We start from the raw sequence: 25,614 nt of genomic DNA on the forward strand, positions 1-25,614 counted from the left end.
ATTTTCGTTTCAGTTTCAGTTTCATTTCCAATTTTATCCAATCAGGATAGAGAACTCAATCAGGATATAGATTAAACAAGTGAAATTGGAAGTGGTGACACTAAGAAATGAGCAGACACAATTGGAACTGGAACACTATAAAAATGAAGCTCAAAAATGGGTACTTTCTCCTGATTGGCTGAGATTTTGACACCTACTGGAAAATGTATTTTCTGTTTATTAAAGAGCTGGAGAGACGGGGAGACTCCTGTTACTGAACAAACACTCTATAGCAATGATTACTATCAGAATATAGTGCTTTAACCTTTTAACAAAATACTTTTTGTTTTAACCAAAAAACCATAGTTTTACTGAGGTTACATTTAAGAATAAGGTTAGGTTTAGGTTTAGGCATAGTTTTACTGAGGTTACGTTTAAGAATAAGGTTAGGTTTAGGCATAGTTTTACTGAGGTTAGGTTTAGGCATAGTTTATTGAGGTTATGTTTAGGAATACCAGGTGAAGAATACCGCCGGATTTGCCCCGGGGCGACTGTGTTTTGGGACGAGGGTTTTGGTATTCCTGTCCCACATGTAGCCTATCAGTCAGACCGTCCGGACTGAGAGCTGACCGCATTCTGCTGCTTTTTCAGCGTCGCTGCGCACTCATTGCTGCTGGATTGCAACTCTCTCTCTCTCTCTCCCCCTCTGATCTCTCTCTCTCTCTCTCTCTCTCTCTCTCTCTCTCTCTCTCTCTCTCTCTCTCTCTCTCTCTCTCTCTCTCTCTCGTGTGGTGATGGGGTGAAGTCAGAGAGTGATGTCACAGCGAGGGATGCGAGAGCAGCTCCTGCAAGGTGAGCTAGTCTGGTGAGTGGTGGTTCCCTCCACGGCCGAGGCGCGGAGCAGCAAAAGATGGTCATCGCCGCCACCTCAAGCCCCGTAGCTCCTCTCCTCCTCCTCTGTCGTCCTCCTGCTCCTCAGATCTCAGATCAGATCTCCTCGGGCTATGGTTCATATGGTTCTGGTTCCGTGCCCGGGGCCTCCGTGATCGTCATCACCCGCCTTCCCAAAATAAGCCTTCTTTACCACAACAATGCCAAAGGACGAGGAGGGGAAAAAATAAGAAGACCCGTGTTCATAGGGCCGTTATTAACTTTGCCCACGTGCCCCAAAGGTCGCACCGGATGGCCGTTGCGCAGAGGTGCGTCTACAGCATGTCCTTCACGCACCGGACGCACTGCACTACGGCACTGCTCGTTGTATTAGCGACCTCTCTGCTGGGGATCGTGTCGTCCTATCCCGTCAGGACTAACGATGCCACTTCGCTGGAGAAACGGTGGGAGAACCTTTTCTCTCGCTCCTATCTGGGTCTGAACGGCGACAAGTCTCAGCTCAACTGGGAGAGCGACTATTTACTGGGCATCAAGAGAGTGCGGCGGCTCTACTGCAACGTGGGCATCGGGTTCCACCTGCAGGTCCTCCCGGACGGCAGGATCAGCGGCACACACAGCGAGAACCAATACAGTGAGTTTGGATCCAGACCCGAAGTCATCCATGATCCCATGTTATAGCCCCAGGGTTTAAAAAGCTGCGATCCGCAATTTTCATGTCCTCTGCCCGGGATTCGAACCCTATATAGTCTCCCGCATGAGACTGGCCCTGAAACATGACTGTCATATCGTGACAGTCATGGATGAACTTCAACCTGGTGTTTGCACGTTCTCCCCTTTTGGCCCGTACATCTACATAAACGTTCAAATTTCAGATATAAAGTGCTTACCCCATGGCCACGGATGTTACAATACTGTACGGGCCCTCAGACGTACCCGTATCATCCATATTGTTCAATAAAAAGCATTTTAATCCGATCGGTAGCCATTTTCTTCCCTGCGACCTACTACGCGACCCTATCGGTTGGGAGGTGTACTGCACTCTGATAAATTATAACTCTATGAGAAAATGGCCACCAATCGGATTAAAACGCTTCTTATTGAACAATACGGAAGATACGGGTATTTCTGAGGGCCCGTACATAATTGTAACATCCGTGGCCATGAGGTAAGCACTTTATATTTGAAATATGAACGTTATGTAGATGTACGGACCAAAAAGGGAGAAAACGCAGAAAAAAAAAAAACAGGTTGAAGTTCATCCATGACTGACAGTCATGTTTCAGAGCTAGATCCAGCGATGCGCCGTGCACCGACTGAAGTCATCCACGATCCATGTAGCCCGAGGGTTAGAAGCTGCGATCCGCAATGTTCGTGTCACTCACTGCCCGGGATTCTAACCCTATAGTCTCCCGCATGAGAGCACATTTCTATACCGCTCTGGCAAGACGGAGTCCCCGTTCATGAGCATGATCGACCTCCCCAACACTGTCTCTATGAAAGAGTAGGGAGACCCACTGCAGATCAACTTGTCAACTCGTTGTATTTGATTAACATACATCCCATACATACACATTGGATAACCATACATACACATTGTTTAAATGGCGTTCTGTTCATTAAAACAAGCGCCCGGATTGCAGCTTTATTTTAACCTAAAAACAGTTACAACATGACAGGGGGTTAGGTCAATGTTTTTTTTGTTTTAACTGTCAGAGCTATAAATTAACACTGATTACACTGACTGTGTGTTGCTGATCTCGCATGATATCTAATACGTTGTCGTGTCGGCATTGTTGAAAGTTTGCGAAAGCAAAGGCAAATCTATTAAAAAACCCTCGCCATTCGTCACTGCGAAATATCTTCCCAGGCACAAAACATGACATGAATGCTTGGACCGATATAGACGCTCACTTTATTTTTACACTCTCCTCCAGTCCCACTGCAGCGGGTCTGAAACACATTACCTAGCCCTGAAACATAACCATGGCTACACATTACCATGCATGCACGCATGCATGCACGTCTGGTGGTGAGAGACGTTAAGCTTTTGAAAACACTAAATGTGCATGCATCTAAGATCTGTTAAAACTGCAATTTCACCACTGGAGCCATGCATTCCATTCCATCCAGTCGCAATGCACCTGCAAGGTTACACCCACTGCTGCATTGGTGCACGTGTTGTAGTGTGTAGTGGTTCTCAACCTGTGGGTCGGGATCGCCAGGGGGGTCCTCACATGATTTTGGGGGGATCCCCAGATGACAGTGACGTGACAATTTAAGGACCTTTTAATATCTAATAACAAAAAGAAAGAAAATAAATGAAATGAAAAGAAAAAAGACCATTACTGCATCAAAAGTAATCAACAAACTATAGGCCTACTATAAAAACTGGTCAAACATTGGCCAAATTGTCAAATAATATAAGAAAGAGGCAAACATTTTGAAAATAGCGAGGCATTGTGAGCTTGTAGATCAGCTATTTTCACAATATTTATCAATGAATGCAATAAATGCAATGCCTCAACTCCTATACTCCAAGTGCTTGTCAGGGTGAGGGGTCCCCAGTCCAAAAAATATGATTATTTTGGGGGGTCCCCAGTTCAAATATGATTATTTTGGGGGGTCACGGACTGAAAAGGTTGAGAACCACTGTTATAGTGGTCCAGTCGCAGTGGCAGAGTGTGTGTGTGTGTGTGTGTGTGTGTGTGTGTGTGTGTGTGTGTGTGTGTGTGTGTGTGTGTGTGTGTGTGTGTGTGTGTGTGTGTGCTCGACAGGGTTGGTTAACTCTATTCTGTTTGGTTTTAAAGGTCTTATAGAGATCTCTACCGTGGAACGAGGAGTGATCAGCATGTGTGGCGTGAGAAGTCAGCTGTTTGTCGCAATGAACAGCAGAGGAAGGTTGTATGGAACGGTACGTGCGAGCAACTGCAGCTTTTATTTCTTATACACAAACTGAAATGAAAGATGTCCTGAATTATTATGGCAGCTATAGCCTGTAGCGTTGAGTATAGGCTGAGTTCACCTTGAGTGAACATGCTCTCATATAATGAATGATCATTTAGTTTCACTTGCCTGTGCATAGACTGCATTGAGCCTGATAATGAGTCTCAGCATGAGCAGGGTTTTCCCCCCAAAAGTCAGAGAATCAATCTATATAGACAATCACACTACACCTGTATTCTGTCTATTGCCTATTACTGATGTCTGCACAGATCCCCTGTCTGTCTTATGTGGGTCAATGTTACACGCAAGAGTTGATTTAACATTGATGATTGTACTGTTTTAAAAGGAAAATCAGTTTTGTACTATAGGCCAGTGGTTCTCAACCTGTGGGTTGGGTCCCCACATGATTTTGGGGGGGATCCCCAGATGACAGTAACGTGACAATTTAAGGAATTAAAATAAAAAAATAAAATAAAATAAAATAAATGAAATGAAATGAAAAAAGACCATTACTGCATCAAAAGTAATCAGCAAAAATATAGGCCTGCTATAAAAAACTGGTCAAACATTGGCCAAATTGTCAAATAATACAAGAAAGAGGCAGAAATTGTGAAAATAGCTGATCTATAAGCTCACAATGCCTCACAATGAGGGGCGTTGTGAGCTTGTAGATCTGCTATTTTCACAATATTTATCTGTGGAACAGAGTCAAACTAAATGTAATGCCTCAACTCCTACATTCCAAGTGCTTATCAGGGTGGGGGGTCCCCGGTTATGATTATTTTGGGGGGTCCCCAGTTCAAATATGATTATTTTGGGGGGTCACGGCCTGAAAAGGTTGAGAACCCCTGCTATGGGGGATAGCAGTGGTGGCCATTTTGTGGTGCCACAGATAGAAACTTTTCCCACAGAGAGATTTACGAAAATATTTATATACATTATTTGAAGCCTGGAAACAAGCCATCCCAGGCTCCTGGCGAATCATGATCATAAAACATTTGATTCTGTGTCAGAAAATATTTGAAAACCTAAAAGAAATTGGTATGATTCACTAGGAGCCTGGATGGCTTGGCTCCAGGCTTAAAATAATTTATATCAATATTTTTGGAAATCTCTATGGGAAAAATGCACAGACCCCGCATCTTTATCTCTGGGAGCCCAATCTACCCTGTAAAATCCTCAGTATTAATTTAACTCTGAGAGTGTACATGTACAAACAGGTCCATTTTGGTCCATTTGTACACTCTGGACCCCATGTTAGAGAACCTGGCTGCAGCCCCTGAATCTATAGTTATTAAAACCATTAAAAATGTTAATTCAGGCTGAGTTTCAGGCTAATAGATTATAGCACACACACACACACACACACACACACACACACACACACACACACACACACACACACACACACACACACACACACACACACACACACACACACACACACACACACACACACACACACACACACACACACACACATTTTGCTTATTGACTTGCATACATCAATAATGTGTAATGTTCTTTAATTTGTCTGAATTGTCACGCACAAAAAATAACGTCATTGAAGTAGTAATCGCCAAGCGATCAGAGGTCTCCGCCTACTAATATGTCTGGTGACATCTAGATTCAATGTAGTTGCTAGAACAGCGGCGAGAATGTCCGCTAGAATGCCTACACTACACCCACTGCTTTGAATACCAGTCCTGATACCATCCCAATATGAAGGATCTCCCTTAACTGTTTGCAAATGCAGTTATTCGTTAAGTGTTCAAGTTACGCCCACTCAGTTTTCAGTGGTGTAAAGTAACTAAGTACATATACTCAAGTACTGTACAACTTTGAGGTATTTTTTACTTCACTGGAGTGTTTCCAATTTTCAGCACTTTTACATCTACTCCATTACATCTCAGTGGCAAATATTGTACTTTTACTCCACTATAATTATTTGAAGACTTTAGTTACTAGTTACTTCATAGATTTTGATTATTATTACTAAGCATAGATTAATAACCACTTCAGCCCTATTTAAACATTGGCTATTTGAAAATAGCCGATCTACAAGCTCACAACGCGTTGCATCGCGGCGCGTTGTGAGCTTTTAGATCTGCTATTTTCAAAAGATTTTAATACATTTTATACATATGATACCTTGTGAAACGGGACATTCTGCATAATAAGCACTTTTACTTTCAGTATAAGTATATTTTAATGCCAATACCTTTGTACTTTTACGTTTAAGTAAATTTTGATTACCGGACTTTTGCTTGTTACAGAGTATTTCTGCATTGCAGTATTGGTACTCTTACTTAAGTAAAAATATTTGAGTACTTTTTCCACCACTGCCAGTTTTTATCCCCTGCATTGAATTTACGCACGGTAGATGTCACCAGATGTATTGGCAGGCGAAGATCTCTGATCGTCTGGCTATACGCAAGACTAGGTTAAAAGTAAAGAGGGTGGCGCGTCTGCATTTGAAAAGGGCAATTCTTATTTGAACAAAATGCCACCTCCTCCAATTTCCCTTAAAGTATGCCTTCTAAGTATTAGGTGAAGGTCATAAGGAAACCATGTCATGTGCTGTGATGTTCATCATGTGTGTCTCTTGATTGGAGCTTTTTGCCTGACCCTGTTCCGTATCTCGGACATCTTCCTAGAGAGCCTTTCGAGACGAATGCAAGTTCAAGGAGACCTTGCTGCCAAACAACTACAACGCCTATGAGTCTTCTGTTTACAAGGGTTTTTACATCGCCCTCAGCAAGCACGGCCGCGTGAAGCGAGGCAACAAGGCCACCACCGCCATGACTGTCACACACTTCCTCCCCCGACTATGAGAAACTGGCAATAACTCACAAAATTTGCACATGTTGGATGTACTTCCAGGTAATAACAGAAATGCGGTGAATCGCAATACTCACACACAAATGGGACTGCGAAAAAGCTACACAAATATTTATTCTCTTTATATATGTATATTTGGATAGCTCTCTTTGTATTAAAACATATATGTATTTATGTATACATATATATACAGAACATATATGTATACACGCCATACTGTGCTGCTTATTGTTTTTATGGTTATTGACAGGACGAGTTGAAGCCTTTGCCTGTCTCACTTTACATTGGTGCTTGCTGTAACTGAAGTATGTCACTTCCTGTTCTGAGACGGAGGATGAGCTGTATCCTGTGCTTTTACAGAGTGAAATGAATACTTTTTATTACCTCAAAGAACCACTTTACTGGATGAAGGGATGCATGGGACTTCTGCTCAACTGTCTGCTAAGCTCATCATTTCTCTAAAAAGCAAACCTTTTTGAGCGCTTTGACAGTTTTTTGCTCAGTTATAGATGTCCAGCAGTGTGAAAAATGAGACTTCTTCTTCAATGCACTTCCTTTGCTGCACGATGTAAAGGTGCCTTGCTGTTCCCACTTGTGGCCCCTGTAAACATGCATGTAAGAGACACCCGTTGGAGTCAGAAATAGGGCTGACACTCTGGAGAGGCCTCAGAAGGGGGACAGGACTATCTCTGGTTTATTTTCTTTTCTGTAATTAGATCGATTAAGTAATATTCACTCTGGTGCCGAGAGCATATAGAACGATTGGTTCCGCAGATACACAATGTTGACAGGAACCTGTACATGTATGTTTGACACGAGATGATTACCTCTGTCCAGGCTGCTGGGGGCAACACTCTTAAAGATGTTTTTTTTTTTTCTCGATGGAATTGTCTCCACAAGAACAGATTGAGGGGAAAAATTAGATGCGCACAGTAGACGTGTATGTGCACATTATCTCGTACACTGTTGATATACTGATCTACAAGCGTTAAGCTTTAGGTCGCTGTTTTTCAATTGTAAGGATTGTAAGCTTTAGTGCGTTGCCAATTGCTGCAGAAAATGATGTCTACTGTCGTTGAAAATAATGTAAATACTTACAATGTGAAACAAACGAAAAAGAGAAACAGGAGCTTTTTTTACGCTGCTTTTATCGCAATTGCCCGATAGAGGCAAAAACAGTTCAGGTTGCACAGTGGCCATCAACGATGGTGCCTAAGCGCTTTGATAAGAAAATGTTCTCCCACATGTGTGTTCGTTTTTATTTCCAGTACATTTGTGTTAGGATGGCATTGGTTGTGCCACCGTCCCTCTCCCGCTTGTCAATGAGCTCTGCAGCAGCACTGCAGTGGCAGCGAGGCAGATGGGTTTAGATGTAATTATATGGATAAGTCAATGTGTGGCACTGGACCCAGGACAGTGCAGTTCCACTCAGTGTGCATGCTCAGATTTTCCCTGACAATTCTCTAAAATGAAGTACTGCACAGTAATACTCCCATTCAATTCCATCTGTACGCTCTCGCTCTTCGGGGTTAAATTAACAATCATGATTTTACTGTGTACAAATGTCCCTCAGAAAAAGGTTGAGGATGGATTTTGGTTTGATCTTCTTGAGTTTGTGGCATTGTTAACCAGCGTGGGCGCAACAGGAGGCGCAGAAGGCAAGAGAATAAGCGGAACGAAACGGCTTTAAGATATTTCCCGAAATGCCATTATGGATTAGTTTACAAAGCTGAAGATGAGCCATGTTTTGTAAACCTATTGTCATTGCGTGTCGCGATACCAAAATAGCCATTTGCAATATTACTCTTTCAGTCTAAATGAGTGTGGCTGTGAATTTTAATTAGGACCAAGACAAAATGGAAATCTTGCTGTGTGCATTCGCCCCTTTGATGGTCACGGCTCATAATCTCTGCAGCTGCATACTTGAAAGAGGAAGGTTATATTTCCGCCCCCAACCGACCGGCGTGAGTTGTTCAGTTTATTGGAACGGAGAGAGGAAGGAAGAGGGACTATTTTAATCCAGGAGAGACTTATGGGAGAGCGTTGGCCCACTGTCTTTGTTGTCCGTCGAACCCCCTGCAAGAATGTGGATCTGCCTGGATGACAGGCAGCCTGCCACATACCTGAGCCGAACCCCCCCCCCTTCTCCCTCACCCCCCCCCCCCCCACCACCGGGACCTTGGGATTCCAGCTGTAACCCGGGAGCTTCCTCCTCTCTCTCTCCTATGAGCCTTTTTTAGTTCAAGGTCAGAGTCATGGACTGTGTTGGACCGGGCCCAGTGGCCAGGCAGGGTGGTCTGCTTATGTTATGTAGGTCGTTACCGTTTTCCCACGGAATTTGAAATGTCTTTTTTTATCCATTTATGCATAAATGCAAGAAGACGAGTTGTTGGTACTGAAAGCTCTCGTCTTTATCACTAGCGTCGCGCGGTTTCTGGTTTGTTAGTGGAACGCCAAGGCCTCAGTCCTGGTCACCTCAGGCGTGTGTGTGCGTGTGTGTGTGTGTGTGTGTGTGTGCTGCACTGTATCTGTGTCTAAAATAAGGAACTTTAAACACAGATGTTGATTTCTTTATGAGAGAGAGGGAGTGAGAGCATGTCGGTGAGCTCTCTACAACAGTGGTTCTCAAAGTGGGCTCCAGGGGTCCTTGGGGGTGGCAGGGGGGGGGGGGGGTTCTGGAGGGTCCCCACCAAAATGTGTTAATATTGCATCCAAATCAGCTTAACCGCTTTAACTCTATATTCATCCGCTATTTTCAAAACAATCTCGAAAAAAAGTGAAAAATTTGGAATATTTTATTCCAAATTTTTTCTAACAACACAAATCTTGTACTGGGGGGTCCCTGGCTGGCATAAACTATTTTCAAATGGGGTGGGTCCACGGCCAAAATACAATTTGGGGGGGGGGGGTCCTTGACATGAAAACGTTTTGAGAACCACTGATTTAGAATGTTTTGAAAGAATCCTGTGTGAACACTTGAACACCCTGCTCCATAACAGCTCACCCCCCCCCCCACCCTTACCCCCTCCCTTCCAAGTAGTTGCGTGTTGGGATATTTCTGGGGATGGGACATCTGCAGAGTTAATGCAGTGTGTGTTGCGTGCGGAGTGGAGCGGCACAGCACAGAACACAAGTTAACCCATTAAGACCGGGGAACGCATCTTTGTGTCATTTTTAAGATTTATTTGGGCTATTCAAAAATATCAGATCTACAAGCTGCACTACGAGCTTGTAGATCTGCTATTTTTTGGAAAATTGTGAAAATGTGTGCAAATCTTTACAAAATTATTCTAAATCCTAACAGTTTTTTTTTTAAAAGACTTGTGTCGTTATATCAGTGGTTCTCAAACGTATTCATGTCAAGAACCCCCAAAATCATATGTTTTTGGCCGCCGATCCCCATTAAAATATGTTGTTCCAGGGACGCCCCCAGAAGCAAAGATTTTGAGTTAAAAATGTTGTTTGAAAAAATATATGTATTAAAAGATGTGCACACATTTTCACGATTTTTCTAAAGAAATAGCAGATCTACAAGCTTGTAGCGCGGAGCTTATTTGTCTGCTATTTTCAAATAGCCCAAAGTGTAAAATAATGGTTATAGCTAAAAGTATAAAATGACACAGTATGTGTTCCCGGATTGAATGGGTTAAGTCTTCTCCTTGCACACTCCTCTCTGTCTGTGTAGAGCAGTGGGGCCAACTGGTGTGACGCTGTATCAGTACTTTGTGCACACTCATTTCCCAAATTCAGAGGCAAATTCTATACCCTAAAAAGATACATTCTAGACACTTTAAACCTGTCGTCACTATTTGGAGCAATGTCATTATAGGTGAAAGTGTTTTAAAATTTCATTTTCTCTCCCCCCCCCCAAAAAAAAGAACAATAGCGAATATAGCCGCTCTACAAGCTCCGATCTGTACGCTCACTACAGGTGTGCCTTGAGATTTTGACTTGCCACTTGTGTTTGAAAACCACAGAACATGTCCTCTAGGGCGGGGTACCCAAAAATGTCCATGCCAAGGACCCCCAAATAGCTAAACCTCTGTGAAATGCTTCCCCCCCCCTCATCTTTCCAATTGGCCCCCGCTTTGAAAACCACTGCTCTAGGAGACAGCACATCATTGGTCCTCAGGATGTGGGCCCTCAAATATCAAAGCTAGAATAAAGACACCAAGGATTGGACAGTGACATCATCACAAGCAGTCAGACGTGGGTGTGGCCTCTGCTTTGACAGGGTCCTGAATAATTAAAAGATCTGCTTCAATGATTCGTATTTCATTTAGTTCAGTTTTATTGTGGACTGTTGATGTTAGGAGTGCCATTGTTTCAGCTTCAAGGTGGATCATGTGATCTGTTATAATTGCATTAGCTCCTCCCCCTTCCCAAGCACAACCACATCTCCGTGGGGTGAGGGGGTGTCCATTTGGTTCCATTTGTACACTCTCAGAGTTGTGGTGGTCGTTGAAATCAAACAGTTTGAGAACCACCGGTATTGTAATCGTAATCAACGTAATCGAAGTCCACATAACCAGCTCTGACAGTGTGACAAACCGGTTCCGGAAACGGTTTCCAAATGTGATGGAACCGGTTTCCGGTTCCTCAATGTTGGATCCGGTTCCTGCGATTCCTCCGGGTCCGGATCCCAACCCTATAGGGTGTGGCCCTCTGTCGATGGCGTAGTTGTTTTTTCAGCTACTCTGTTGCCTAAGATCTTGATTTTGTTCACATACGGTTCGATAATAAAATTAGGTCTACCGGTAGGCCTATATGTTATGATTTGTATCCCCTGGTTTATATCATCACAAAGCTACACGTCAGAGGGTTTGGAGCTACCGGTTGTTTAATGTGTGCGCATGACAGAGTACTTAAACTTGGGAAATCTTGGTACCAACATAATGCCCTTGAGCACTTCCTCCGTAACCGGTAAAAATTGCAATTATCTTCATTTGTTGTTGTCGGTAGTCGGGTGTAAAGCACTGAGGCGTGCTTATTTTGATGAATATGTATGATGGTTCAACTGATATTTTGAGTGGCTAGCTGGATGACAGAGGCCTAGTTTTTTTTTGTCTCAGGTCACCCCTGTAAATATTGTTTTCATCCAAAGCACCCCTGAATTACATTGTTACTTTATAGAACCTTACATTTGTCATATTATGGTACGTAAATATGTAAATCTTCCTCCCCCTAAGATACAGTATGTGTCACGAGGAAAGCTTGAGAGAATATTAGTTTCCATTATGACAGATTGAAAAGAACTTCAAACTTGACATTTGTAGATCTGCTATTTTTGGCAAGGAGCTTTGGTGGTCCGTCTTACTAAGTATAGAGGGTTTAAGTGGTTAAACTGAAATGAAATTCCAAATATTATCAATGTATTCTGCATAGGTCTGGCTACACAAGGCCAGCCTAGGCCTAGTGCCAGCAAACGTTACCCTCTGTTGTGTAGGATTTGTCACAAGCCTACTCTTCGCTCTAGCTGTGACATGCATTGCTTGCATGTAAATTCATCTTTGGGGAACAGATATCCTTTTTAAGGGGCTGGCTGGAAAAGTTGTTTTCCCCTCTCATTTATTCATGTCTTTGGATGACAATTCCATGTACTCATTACAGATGTACAGTACTAGAGCTTTTGGATTGTAAGGATGAATTCCTGAGATGACCCAAGATTGCACCAACAAAAACAATATTTAAATATCGTCAGTCTCATAATCAACAATTAACAATACATTTTTTTTTTTTAATCCTATAATCTGACCAGTCAAACAATTCAAACTACAGCATCATTCAAGTGGTCTGCATTTCTTGTAGTGTCCTAATTTCTGTTGTGCCTTTATCCAAAGCGCTTTCCAGTGTGCATTACATTCAAACACACATTCACACACCTGCGGTGGTTGAAACCACGCATGGCACCAACCTGCTCATCGGGAGCAGTTAGGGGTTCAGTGTCTTGCTCAAGCACACTTTGACACAAAGTCAGGAAGAGCTGGGGATTGAACCACCACTCTAATGTCTGAGCCACAGCTGCCCCTCAAACTGTAAATGACAAGAACAGTGGCGGCCTGTGCAGTTTACTGTGTAATTAAACTACAGTGACATTCAAAATGTAAATTACAAACACAGTGCCGTTTACAACAGTACATCATATTTGGCATTAATCGATATCCTTAGAGCTGGAGTATCGTCTCAAAATGCATGAGGTGTCTTTACGAGCATCTAGTGCAACGGCCTCATTGATCGGCGACAGACCGTATGACAGACTGGTCAGTAATGGGAATTTGTCATTGATTCTCCCAATCAAATCAGGGTATTATATTATGTCTTTTATTACCGGGAGCAGATAGTCTCGTGTGTGTCTGTGTGCCAAAGTGTCCTTGAGCAAGACACCGAACCCCCAACTGCTCCCAATGAGCAGGTTGGGGCCTTGCATGGTTCCCTCCACCATCGGTGTGTGAATGTGTGTGTGAATGGGCGAATGTGAAATAAATTGTAAAGCGATTTGGAGAAAGGCGTTATAGGCGTTATAGTTAACAACAGCAATTTTGACATTTTGGGTAATCATCAAATAGGAAAACAATATTTTCATTGGACTGGATGTTTAAGGCTTCATTTACAGTTGATCACACAAACCTTATCATACTGTTATTGCTGCTCGACAAAAAAAATCAACAAACATTATGTAGTATGGTCTAGTGAAGAACAAATTCATCCTTAAGGTCTTTGTAAAAGTGATTTTTGTGTTGATCAATCAGTCTTTAAAGGATCTACACCATGAATTTCAAAAAAATATTTGATATTTAATATCACATGGTGTATGTCCCTCAAACCTTTTTCAAAAGGTTTGAGCCTAAATCATCACTCAGATATACTCATCCCAAGTCAATTGTCTCTGGCTTATACAGCACTTTCAGCTGCAATACCAAAACGTCCTCTTGGGCAGGGGGGGGCTACTGAGCAATTCTGTCTGGCCAGCATCAATGCAATGGCAATGCAAGTGATGTCACTTGCATTGCCATTCTGAAATGGCCTGTTCAGACACGCCCATTCTGAAAATCTCTGAAATGAGAATGAATGACTGAATGTTAAAAAAAAATATTTTTTGGGGTACAAGAGACACTGGGGAGCCCAAAAAATACTAAAAACAAAAAAAAAATGAAATTCATGGTGTAGACCCTTTAACGCATCCGAAAAAACACAGTAATCGAACTGGCTTCGATTGAAAAAAAAATCGCACCAGCGTAGCCACTTCTGGGGCGGAAATTTGGGAGAAGATGTGCAAGAGCTCATAGAGAAGCGGGTGTTTTTTTATGTTTGTCATCCTTTTATATTTTTGGTGCTAATGAAACAGATTATGTGCAAGGGGTTTGCAGTTCATTGGCCTATTATTCTGAAACATTTTACTAGATGACGTTTAGTTGTTGTGACATCACTGATGAATCCTTGGTATCTTTATTCTAATTTAGTATCAAAGCAGGTTCCCAACTCCCTCCTCCCTCATGTCCACACACACACGCACACGCACACACATGCACACACACACGCGCGCACACACACACACACGCACACACACACACGCACACGCACACGCACACGCACACGCACACGCACACGCACACGCACACGCACACGCACACGCACGATGCAGCTGGTCCTTGTCTCCAAGACACATTTCTAGCCGGAGACAAAATAAAGTAACCTTGAACCTTGAACACACCACAGTGTCACTGCTAGTCTCCTGCTATGGGATGATATTGCTACACAGTCAAATCCTTAGTGTTCATTTATCCATTTATAACTCTGTGAGCGTGCACTAAAGTACTCTCGGGTTTAAATTAACACTGAGGATTTGTGCATAAGATTGATTGACCGTGAGGTTCTTCTCGTCAGCTCCCGACTACCTTTCTGCTTCTGTCCTGCTTGCCAGGGAATCTGTGATTGAGGGCAATGTTGTGTTATTGATATGACAAGGTTATATTGATGTCGTAATGCAGCAAGAATGATAACTATAAAGACGACCATAACAATAATGATGTGGGCATCCACAGTGATGAACGATGACCTTCTGTGAACATGCTGAATGTGAGGGATGTGTTAACCGTAAATTCTGATGGATTACAGTATGATTGGCCGTTCATCAAATCGCTCTGAAAGTGATCCCCACAACGTCGTTCAACACTGTTTGGGGTGTGGACGTTGCCATCCACTTTACAACGACTACAAGAATGACATATTTATAGTTTTCTCTATAGTTAAAGTTCTTGCTCGGGAAAGCCCTTTAAGCTCCATGTTTTTGGCTTGGAAAAAAGAAAGAAAGAATTACTTATTGCTGTTGTATACAAGGCTGCATGCAGGTTCTAAACTACTTGTCCAGGACATTTGAATCCACTTAAAGGTTAACGTAACTTTGAATGATTGAATATGTGAACAAAACCAAAAACACAAGCCACGTTCACTCATCTGGAGACGGTTGTTGTTCATGTGTGTTGTTGGTTGTTCCCTTCTCCCAACCCCCGACATCAAGATGTCTAACATCTCTAGTAGCACCTTATTTACCGCATCTTTTAACCACTCAAGCCCTATTTTATACTTCGGATATTTGAAAACAGCCGATCTACAAGTTCTCAACTTAGATGGGTTATTTTCGAGTCTGAACTTTTTATTTATTTATTATGGAACATAAAAATAAAATAAATCATGAAATGGTTCGAAAAGTTTTTGAACGTTTTTGAAAGATTTCACCTATAATTACATGCCCAGAATAGGGACGCCAGGGTTAATGTGGTTAAAGCATAAAAGAAAGTAATGCTTTTCACAATTGAATCATGCTCCAGCACCATGGCCGCTGAAGAGTACAGGTTCCTTTGTACGCCGCAGTGCTAATTCAACTCTGGGAGTGTGAAAATGGACCCTGGGGGGGTCTATTTTTATACACTCCGAGTTTGGTTAACACTCAGGATTTTGCTGTATGTGAAAATCTCCCCTTTCAGCTTCGACCAAAAAATGCAATCCAAAAGTATCTGCTTTATTTCCTTTACTTTATATATATATATATATATATATATATATATATATATATATATATAATATACATACACACACACAAACACGTATATATAAGGTGAGGAAACTGTTATTTCTTTAATTAAGCTCAGCAGAATTGAAAACATGGCTGACACAGCGTGTTTGTGTTTCAATGTGGTCACGTTGCTGTTTTATTGTACCTCCACTGTTTTTTTTCCTGTCATCTGTGTTCTCATATATACCTCACCTTCTGCCTTAGTTTGGGTTTGCTAAGATGACTGTAAACACATGAGAAGCAACGGCAAGACTTCTTCAATCATTTGTTTCCGAAAAAACTGATAGTGCTGTAAGGATATTAAAAAAAAAAGAAGTTTTTTCCTTTTATTTTTGTACGTATGTGCTGTGCACAGCAGTCTACTGTATTCCTGAGATAAACCAATAAAAGTTTGTTTTTTACTGGTTGGCGGTGGTGTCATACCTTCATTGTTGCAATGGTTGGTCTCTGGTGTATGTGCGTGTGTGTGTGCGTGCGTGTGAGCGTGTGTGTGTGCGTGTGTGTGTGAGTGTGTAGTTGTTTTATGGTTGTTTTATGGTTAAAAATAGACTTAGAATTAGGCTTAGGAAAAGATTCAGGTTGGGGATTATTCATTTACAGGTTACGATCTGGGGTTTAGGAGTTATGTCTGATTTATAATTAGTTGCGCGCCGGTGTTGCACACCAAAAATAGCAGATGTTCGGCATACGACAAGACATTTTTAAAATTGCCATCCTAAAATTGTTGTCCTCACAAGTACAGTAATTAATACAAACGTGTGTGTGTGTGCGTGTGCATGTGCGCGCGCGCGCGCGTGTGTGTGTGTACACACCACAATAAGAAACTTGAGCTGACCTATTTTTCCAGCAGGTAGAATTAAGTTTCTCATGAATATCTTCATCCGCTCCACTGGATACCTTCAATTCACTTCCAGTTCTCCATGGAATAAAACTTCTCTTTCACACAGAGTCCTATTGGAATCATTTCAACACTGCCTAAACACACAAGACACAGGCCATGTTATTTATGTCAGTGGTTCTCAAAGCGGGGTCCTTGGGGGGGGGGGGTCTCCAAGGGGTCCCCAACTAAATAAGTTAATCTAGCATGAGCATCACATTCATTTTAACCACTTTAACAATATTTAATACTTTGGCTATTCAAAAATGGCCGATCTACAAGCTCACCGTGTCACGAATTAGATTGGCGTTTAAAAAAAAAACACTTGATTTTTTTTTTTTAACAAATCTTCTCTTGTTGGGGTTCCTGGCGTTTTCAGATTGGGGCCTGCAGCCAAATTCGTGTCAATTTGGGAGTCCTTGCCGTGAAAAGGTTTGAGAACCACTGATTTATGTTGTGTCCCATGGTAAAAACTGAATTCTAGGAGTTCAGGCGTAGCCCTCTGGTTTAATTTTGTCTGCACTAATTGTAATTATGGTGAGTAACTACAGTACAAGTACTGTAAGTAAGTCACATTTTTAGGTACTTTTAGTTGATTATTTGAGTATTTCCATTTTTTATACTTTATTCTACTATTCCCCTACATCTCAGGAGGCAAATATCTGCCTCATAGCAGTAATTGTTTGGTCAAATTGACATTTCTGTGCCTTATTGCCGATGTCCTCAGCCTATCAGAATGCTTGTTATAAAAAAATCCCTTTCTGCTTATAAGTCATTTTAAGTCAACTTTTTGATTTAATCTGATTTTTTTTTTTAATGTAACAAGCATGCTGATAGGCTGAGGACATATGCCTAGGCAATGAGGCAGAGTGAATCAGCAGTGTTAGGAGAGTAGAGTTAGAAATAAATAAATAAATAGATAAAGGCAGATGGTAACAGGACAACTGGGCACCAAAACCATCTGGGCACTAAGGACATGTGGGCACCTGGACGAGTGGGCACTTAGGGGTGGAGATACCTGGGCACCTGGACGAGTGGGCACCTGGAGGTGGGCACCAGGACAACTGGGCACCAAAACTATCTGGGCACTAGGGACATGTGGGAACCTGGACGAGTGGGCACTTAGGGGTGGAGATACCTGGGCACCTGGACGAGTGGGCACCTGGAGGTGGGCACCAGGACAACTGGGCACCAAAACCATCTGGGCACTAGGGACATGTGGGCACCTGGACGAGTGGGCACCTGAATTAGGATTTGTGTTTTTTAACTTTACATAGCATGCTGCTTTGTTGTTGGTAAGTGATTTTCAACCCATTGTTCTTTAAACCCTGTCATGGGGCTGGCTCTTGCCACGACAAATAATAGGGGAGGGAGACCAATGGAAAGTGTAACAAAGATGTTTATTAACTAATAAACTCTAACATAAGCAACTGAGAGATAACTGAAGGTAAAGTAACATGGTAACAGTAAGGATCCTATGAGGTGTGGAGTCAGTAAATCAGTGGTGTAAGTGTGGATGAGTGGAACATGGTGCAGTACAGGGTGTGTGGATGGAAAGAATAATCAAACATAACAAAAGCATGGGGAGCAGGATAGCGCTGGGAGTCCCCTCTCCTCTGGATCTCATCATATCCTGATCATGGGCTGGATTTTATAGACTCCTGGGGCTGGAGGCACCGGGCCCAGGTGCTCTCCAATGAGCCATTAGCAGATTGGTAGACTGCCCCACCCTGTTCACCTAGAAGGAACAGCATGAGCAGAGCAGACACTCCTATAACACTCCATATAAGGATAACACTCCATATAAGGGAGTGGGGCATCACGACCCCCAAAAACAACACAACACAACAACACAACGAGGTCAACAGTACATTATAACAGAGTTTCGAAGTACAATATAAGAGTGTATTTGCCAAAATAGAAGTACTGTTAAAAATTTGAACAAATTGGGAAAATGGTAAAATACCAAAAATAATTAAGGAAAAATACTTAGAATTTACAGTAAACTATAAAATTATGGGAAAAAATTGTGATAAATAATAGCCTACTATTACAAAAATAGATACAAATTTAGTAGCCTACTGTTAAAAAATAGAGGGAAACTGAACTAAACCTATTGCTGAACTGAATGCTAGGATAGAGAAAACATAGCTAAACAGTACACAATAAAATTATAGGAAAGATTTATAAAAAGTTCAGGTGCCCACTCGTCCAGGTGCCCAGTTATCTCCACCCCTAAGTGCCCACTCGGATAGTGACGGAGATAGTGATTTTTCATTTATTCTTTCTTGAAAACCTTAAAAATCTGACTTAGGCAATTATGTTATGAGGCTAACAATATGGTAGGCTACACTACTCTTTACTCCAGTGCAAAACTTTAAAAATACATTAACCAATTAAGCCCTATTTTATACTTGGGCTATTCAAAAATAGAAGCTCACAATACATCACAATTTGCAACGCATTGTGAGCTTGTATTTTGAAAAAATTTGAAAGAAAATTGTGAAATGGGACATTCTGCATAATGAGTAGGCTACTTTAACTTGTGTTAACCTACTGTAAAGTAAACATTTGGACTTTTTGTCAAATCAAAGTTTTAATACAACAGTTTTACTTATACTAATAATACTTAGTATTTTCATATTGTGGTATTGCTACTTAAAAAAAAGAAAAGAAAAAAAGAGAGTACTTGATCCACCACTGCCTAATTTATATGTAGTTGATCAGCATCTTTTTCAAGGCAAACGTTGAACACTGAACGGCTTTGGCTTAGACGGTGGCGCCCTCTACTGCTGAAACAGTGTAACAGCTGAGTCGGGCAGGTGCGCAAAAGTGAGCAAATCGACGCCTAAAAACTAGAGATTAATCCTACTGGATTTATGCTGTACAGTTACACACTGTACAGTACAGTTACACACTGTGCAATTCAAAATGGCATCAATAACACTCTATGAATGCCATCATATAAATTATGCATGGGGTGAAGATCTTTTTAACCAGACACACTTATTTAAAGTGAAGCCTAAGTTTAGCCTACACTTATTTCACCAACATATAGGAAATCATTAATCTCAAAATAATAGGATATACGGTACGTACTCCTGGCTGACAAAGATGTGTATATTTCTTCAGACAGACAATACCACACAATCGATAAAAATCGATGCAATCAATACATGAATACTGAGGATTTTACAGTATTCCATAATGGAATACAGTAAAATCCTCAGTAGGCTATTCATGTATCAATTTGTAATCCTGAGAGTCTATGGGGTCCATTTGGTTCCATGTGTAGGCTACACTCACACATGTTTATGTTGAGTGAGTCAGGAAGGATCTTTTAGCATACTGCATAACAGATTGCACAATAGGCCTATAGACCAGGATAGCTACGTGTTGGTTGAGTAGACAGGGGTGGAAGTAGTTCTTCCGCTGCCAGAAAGCCGCACATCTGCATTGGGGGGGCGAGGAGCTGCGTGCGTAAAGGATGCGTGAAGCAGCAGGAGTGGCTGCTCTGCTCCGCTGCCTTTAAATAGAACCACTTCCACACTATGGACCAACAGTTGTTCACCAGTCTTCTTCCAACCAGGGTTAATTTGGTTGACTATAAGACTAAAAGACTAAGATTTTGATATTTAGTCGACTAAGACTAGATTAAGACTAAGCAATTTCAGAAGACTAAAATAGGACTAAAACTGTGCTATTCAAAGGACTAAGACTAAATCAGAATTTGCTGTCAAAATCAACACTGCTTTCAACTAGCAGATCGGAGCAGAAAGAGTTGAGTTTTTTTCGCTAGAGGATGGAGGGATCATGCAATAAGAGATCTTCTGCCTCCATGGACACTCTGCTGGCGTTGATCCTCGCGGTCATCCAGGGGTTCTTCCTGATGGTGGAGTCCGCTGCCAACCCCTCTCCCCTGGTGGGCTCCAACTGGGGCAACCCGAGGAGATACGTCCACCTGCAGACCTCCACCGAGCTCAACAACTTCTACCTGGAAATCAGCTTAAACGGCCATGTGCGCAGAACCACGGTCAGGAGCTCTTACAGTAAGTCAGTATAGGAAAAGGGTGTAAAGTAGTAATCTACTCAAGCACTATATACTTAAAGGTAAGGTAAGTGATTTTCTTTGGTTAAAATAAGTGTTAAATAGCTTTATATTCTGATAGTACTCATTGCTATAGTGTTTGTTCAGTAACAGGAGTCTCCATGTCTTTTTTCTGTCTTTATTAAACAGAAAAATAATTTTCAGGTCGGGATACCAATTGTATCCAATCAGGATAGAGAACTCAGTCAGGATACAGATTAAACAAGTGAAATTGGAAGTGATGACACAAAGAAATGAGCAGATCAAATTGGAACTGGAACACTAATGGGTACTCTCTCCTGATTGGCTGAGATTATGTCACCTACCTGAACATGTATTTTCTGTTTATTAAAGAGCTGGGGAGGCAGAGTCTCCTGTTACAGAACACACTCTATAGCAATGATTACTATAAAAAATATAGAGCTTTAACTTTTAACACAAACCGTTTTGTTTTAACCAAAAAATGTCACTTACCCTACCTTTAAGTACAATTTTGAGGTATTTTCTTTTACTTTAAAGGAGTATTTCCACTTCCAGTTTCAATACTTTTACTTCTATCCACTACATCTCAGAGGCAAATATTGTACTTTTACTCCAGTACAATTATTTGACAGCTTTAATTACCAGTTACTTTATAGATTTTGATTAAATTATTACAAAACAGAAATTAACCACTTCAGCCCTACTTAACCTTGGCTTTTTGAAAATAGCCTACTAATAATCTACAAGCTCACAACACCATGTGATGCGATGTGTTGTGTGCTTGTAGATCTGCTATTTTCATTTGTATACATTTTAGACATAATGTTTAACTTGTGAAACGGGTACTTTTACCTTTGGTACTTTAAGTATTATCCTGATGCCAAAACGTTTGTACTTTTACTCAAGTGCATTTTGACTACCAGACTTTTACTTGAACAAGAGTGTTTACATTGCAGTATTGATACTTTAACTTACTTACTCTCGATACTTTTTCCACCACTGAGTATACAGTAGGACATTTCATATGGTTTTGTCTCATGGTGCTTTTGCAGTTTATCTGGAATAAACCAATTTTCTTGTCTTCTCACAGGTGTGATTTTACTCAAGGCTGAGTCGAGGGAGCGTGTTGCCATACTTGGGATCAAGAGTAACCGTTATGTGTGCATGGATGCAGAGGGAAACCCCTTCAGTTCTGTGAGTAGGCTAGTAGGCCTATGGCTGCATGAGTCTTTAATGCAGGGCTTCTCAAAACGGATACAGGATAGGTGGGCACTAGGGACATCTGGGCACCTCGATTTAAAATTGGCTATTCTGTCCAAAATGTTAAAAAAAAAAAAAATTAAAAAAATGGTCTTATGTAATGTTAAGTATACATGATGTGAACATGCACCGTAGATCATTATCAGACTTAATTGTATCCTTCAAATTCTTGTTTATGCCCCAAAATGACTGGATATACAGGTTTTGTAGCAATTGTAGAAATATTAGACCTTAATTGCGGATGTTTAAGCATGTTTTAATCATGTATACTTAACTTTAAAACATATATTTTTAAATATTTTTGCCAATTTTACATGGAGGTGCCCAGATGTCCCTAGTGCCCACCTATTGTGTTACCCTCAAAGCGTTTCAGCTCGATACCCAACGGATACATTTGGTGTATCATTTCCAGGGATACTAAAAATAGTGAAAATAGCCAATCTACAAGCTCACAAGTTCAAGGACTCACCTCACAATGTTGTGCACTTGCAGTTCGGCTATATTCACTCATTTAAAAAGTTTGATTATTCTATTTCTGATTTTTTTTTCTTCAGAATCTTAATTTTTTTCTGAAAATCTTTGGGAATATTAATAAAACATGGCACATTTACTAGAGAGTCGCAGCCCATAAAAACAGACCTCGACCCATTTTGGGACCCTATATGTTTAGGAAACAATGTTTTTAATGTATTGCTCCCAATACTGTATATGTGTCCATTTATTCAAGAATCATCTTTATGCACAAATGATGACAGTTTAAGAAACATCATTTATGCACAGTTTAAAGGTGCAGTAAGTGATTTGTTGTTAAAATAAGTGTTAAATAGCTCTTAGGTATATTGTGATATAATCATTATAGTGTTTGTTCAGTAACAGGGGTCTCACTCCCCACCTCTCCGGCACTTAAGTAAACAGAAAAGAAGTTTTCAGGTTGGGATACCAATTGTATCCAATCAGGAGAGAGAACTCACACAGGATACAGGATAAAAAGGAAGTGATGACACAACAAAATGAGCAGACAAAATTGTAACTGGAACACTATAACATTGAAGCTGATAAATGGGTACCCTCTCCTTATTACATTTTTCAATTGCATTGAACATTTTAATTGATTGGCTGAAATTATGTCACCCACCTGGAAATGTATTTTCTGTTTATTAAAGAACTGGTGAGACAGGGAGACCCTGTTACTGAACAAACACTCTATAGCAGTGTTTGTTCATCATGATTTGTGTGCATGGGGTTCTCATCTTAAACAAGCTCAGTGCTTAATGAGATTTCCAGTTTAGTAGACCTTGTATTGTGAATTTGTACTTCCATGTACTGTTATGTACTGTCATGTACTGTTCTCATGTCTTACTAAATAAAGTACATCAATCAATCAATCAGCAATTATTGCTATCACAATATAGAGCTTTAACGTTTAAAAAAAAAACTGTTTTGTTTTAACCAAAATATATCACTTACACTGCCTTTAAACAAGACACTACACTACAGCAGAATTTGATGTTCATACTTTAATGTCTCCGTAGGCCATCTGTCTTAGAGATGACTGTCTGTTCAACCACAAGCTGTTGGAGAACCACCGGGACGCGTACTTCTCCATCAGAACCGGCATCCTGTTCAACCTGGAGGGCTCCAAGCAGGTGTTCGTGGCGGGCCAGAACGTCCCCCAGACCGCCCTCTTCCTCTCCGAGAAGAACACCGTCCCGCTGGAGCGTCTCCTGCACCGGGCTCGTGGACCCGTCCGGCTCGTGGACCCGTCCGACGTGGGTCAGACGGAGGAGGGCTGCGACTCCCAGGCGGTTCCGGAGGACGACACAGACCTGGAAACGGAGCCCGGAGAGGGTCACGTCTCCAGAGAGAGACCAGAGTCCAACCACGACCCGTGGAACGTGTACGCATCCAACCCGGCCAGCCCCAGGATCACGGGAATGATGGGATGATTTGGACCCGACCTTTGGTTTTGTGAACCTCCCATAATATGCGTTTAGTTTTGACAGCAGGTCTGAGAAAACTGTCTTTAAAAGCAAATTTAAATAGTATTGACAAGGGAGAAGCCATACCTTTAGCCCAGTGGTTCTCAAAATGGGGTCTGGGGACCCCCAGGGGTCTTTGAGGGGCTTCCAGGGGGTCCCGAGCTAAATTATTGATAGTTAGGAATCAAATGGAGCCTTAATAAAAGCCGGAGAGACTCCTGTTATACCACTTACCGAACAAACTGAACAAACACTCTAGTAATGATTACTATCACAATATAGAGCTATTTAATACTGTTACTGAACAAACACTCTATAGCAATGAGTACTATCACAATATAGAGCTATTTAATACTGTTACTGAACAAACACTCTAGTAATGATTACTATCACAATATAGAGCTATTTAACACTGTTACTGAACAAACACTCTATAGCAATGAGTAACACAATATAGAGCTATTTAACACTGTTACTGAACAGGTCTCTGAGACTGTACAAATGGACCCATTAGAGAGTCCGTAGCCTAATACTTGCCAAACTTTGAATTAAAAAAAAGTTTGAGAACCACTGCTTTAGCCTACCTCTGGAGGACTTACGGCCCCATGCATCCATTGGTCTGATAGTACGTTTATTAACAAAGAAAATGGTGAGAAATGAACTCTAAAGCAGTGGATTGCTTCTAAAGTAGCATTTGACGCAGTGGAGATCCACTTTGTTTTAGTTGCCTGTTGTCAAAGGCTTTGCGCACTGAGCGCACCGTTTACTAAGATGCGAGAGATTGTGAAAATAACATCGAAATCTTGAATCTATTTTTGTTTATTGCCTCGAGAGATTGTGGACAAACTTTGTTCAGTCTTAATCTTTCAACGTCTGTAAAAATGAACGGTCGATGATTTCTTTGGTTGGCGTCAGCAGCAGTGGTGGAAAAAGTAGCCTATTCAAATGTTTTACTTAAGTAAAAGTATCAATACTGCAATGTAGATATACTCTGTTACAAGTAAAAGTCCAGGTAATTAAAAGGTACTTGAGTAAAAGTACAAAAGTATTGGACTTAAAGTACCAAAAGTAAAAGTAAAAGGTCCCATTTCACAAGTTTTAAAATGTATAAATATCTTTTGAAAATAGATCTACAAGTTCACAATGTGTCGCATCGTGACGCATTGTGAGCTTGTAGATCGGCTATTTTCAAATGGCCGAAATGTATATAGGGCTGAAGTGGTTAATGTATGTTTTGTAATAATAATCAAAATCTACAAAGTAACTAGTAGCTAAAGTTTTCAAATCAATGTAGTGGAGTAAAAGTACAATATTTGGATCTGAGATGTGTGGAGTAGGAGTAAAAGTATTGGAAATTGGAAATACTCAAGTAAAGTACAAATACCTCAAAATTGTACTTAAGTACAGTACTTAAGTAAATGTACTTAGTTACTTTCCACCACTGTACGCACACAAATGTCACCATTGTTTGTTTTGTTTGCTCTTATTTGTGTATTTTGACTTTTCAACGACAGTCCAGTCTTATTCAATGACTTGAAAGTACGCCAGTCAACTACAGGGTAAAAATAACTGCATCATAGACCGGTGTACTCCTGATTTCAAATCTAAACTCTTGTTCTGTTATTTGAGAAGTTATTGGTGCAGGACACCACCAGCAAACAATTAAGTGAGTCTCAAATAATATTTATTTATTTAAATCCAT

At 41.1% G+C, this 25,614-nt stretch overlaps 2 protein-coding genes across 2 annotated transcripts; both read left to right on the top strand.

Moving 5' to 3' along the window:
- Nucleotides 1-947: 947 nt before the first annotated feature.
- fgf6b (fibroblast growth factor 6b) lies at nt 948-9,287 on the top strand. The gene is made up of 3 exons (XM_080421800.1): nt 948-1,501; nt 3,678-3,781; nt 6,471-9,287. The coding sequence occupies exons 1-3, from the start codon at nt 1,162-1,164 to the stop codon at nt 6,645-6,647; spliced, it is 621 nt and encodes a 206-aa protein (XP_080277926.1). The 5' UTR covers nt 948-1,161; the 3' UTR covers nt 6,648-9,287.
- A 10,978-nt stretch (nt 9,288-20,265) lies between these two features.
- fgf23 (fibroblast growth factor 23) lies at nt 20,266-24,272 on the top strand. The gene is made up of 3 exons (XM_080421796.1): nt 20,266-20,653; nt 21,764-21,867; nt 23,466-24,272. The coding sequence occupies exons 1-3, from the start codon at nt 20,407-20,409 to the stop codon at nt 23,877-23,879; spliced, it is 765 nt and encodes a 254-aa protein (XP_080277922.1). The 5' UTR covers nt 20,266-20,406; the 3' UTR covers nt 23,880-24,272.
- The last annotated feature ends 1,342 nt before the right edge of the window (nt 24,273-25,614 follow it).

This window comes from Gymnoscopelus braueri (genome assembly GCF_963280865.1).
Source record: "Gymnoscopelus braueri genome assembly, chromosome: 23".
NCBI lineage: Eukaryota > Metazoa > Chordata > Actinopteri > Myctophiformes > Myctophidae > Gymnoscopelus > Gymnoscopelus braueri.

Coding starts and splice junctions, on each gene's coding strand:
- fgf6b (XM_080421800.1), top strand. CDS start 1,162: ATGGCCGTTGCGCAGAGGTGCGTCTACAGCATGTCCTTCACGCACCGG. Junction 1,502..3,677: donor ACACAGCGAGAACCAATACA/GTGAGTTTGGAT, acceptor TTGGTTTTAAAG/GTCTTATAGAGATCTCTACC. Junction 3,782..6,470: donor GAGGAAGGTTGTATGGAACG/GTACGTGCGAGC, acceptor ACATCTTCCTAG/AGAGCCTTTCGAGACGAATG.
- fgf23 (XM_080421796.1), top strand. CDS start 20,407: ATGGAGGGATCATGCAATAAGAGATCTTCTGCCTCCATGGACACTCTG. Junction 20,654..21,763: donor CACGGTCAGGAGCTCTTACA/GTAAGTCAGTAT, acceptor GTCTTCTCACAG/GTGTGATTTTACTCAAGGCT. Junction 21,868..23,465: donor AGGGAAACCCCTTCAGTTCT/GTGAGTAGGCTA, acceptor ATGTCTCCGTAG/GCCATCTGTCTTAGAGATGA.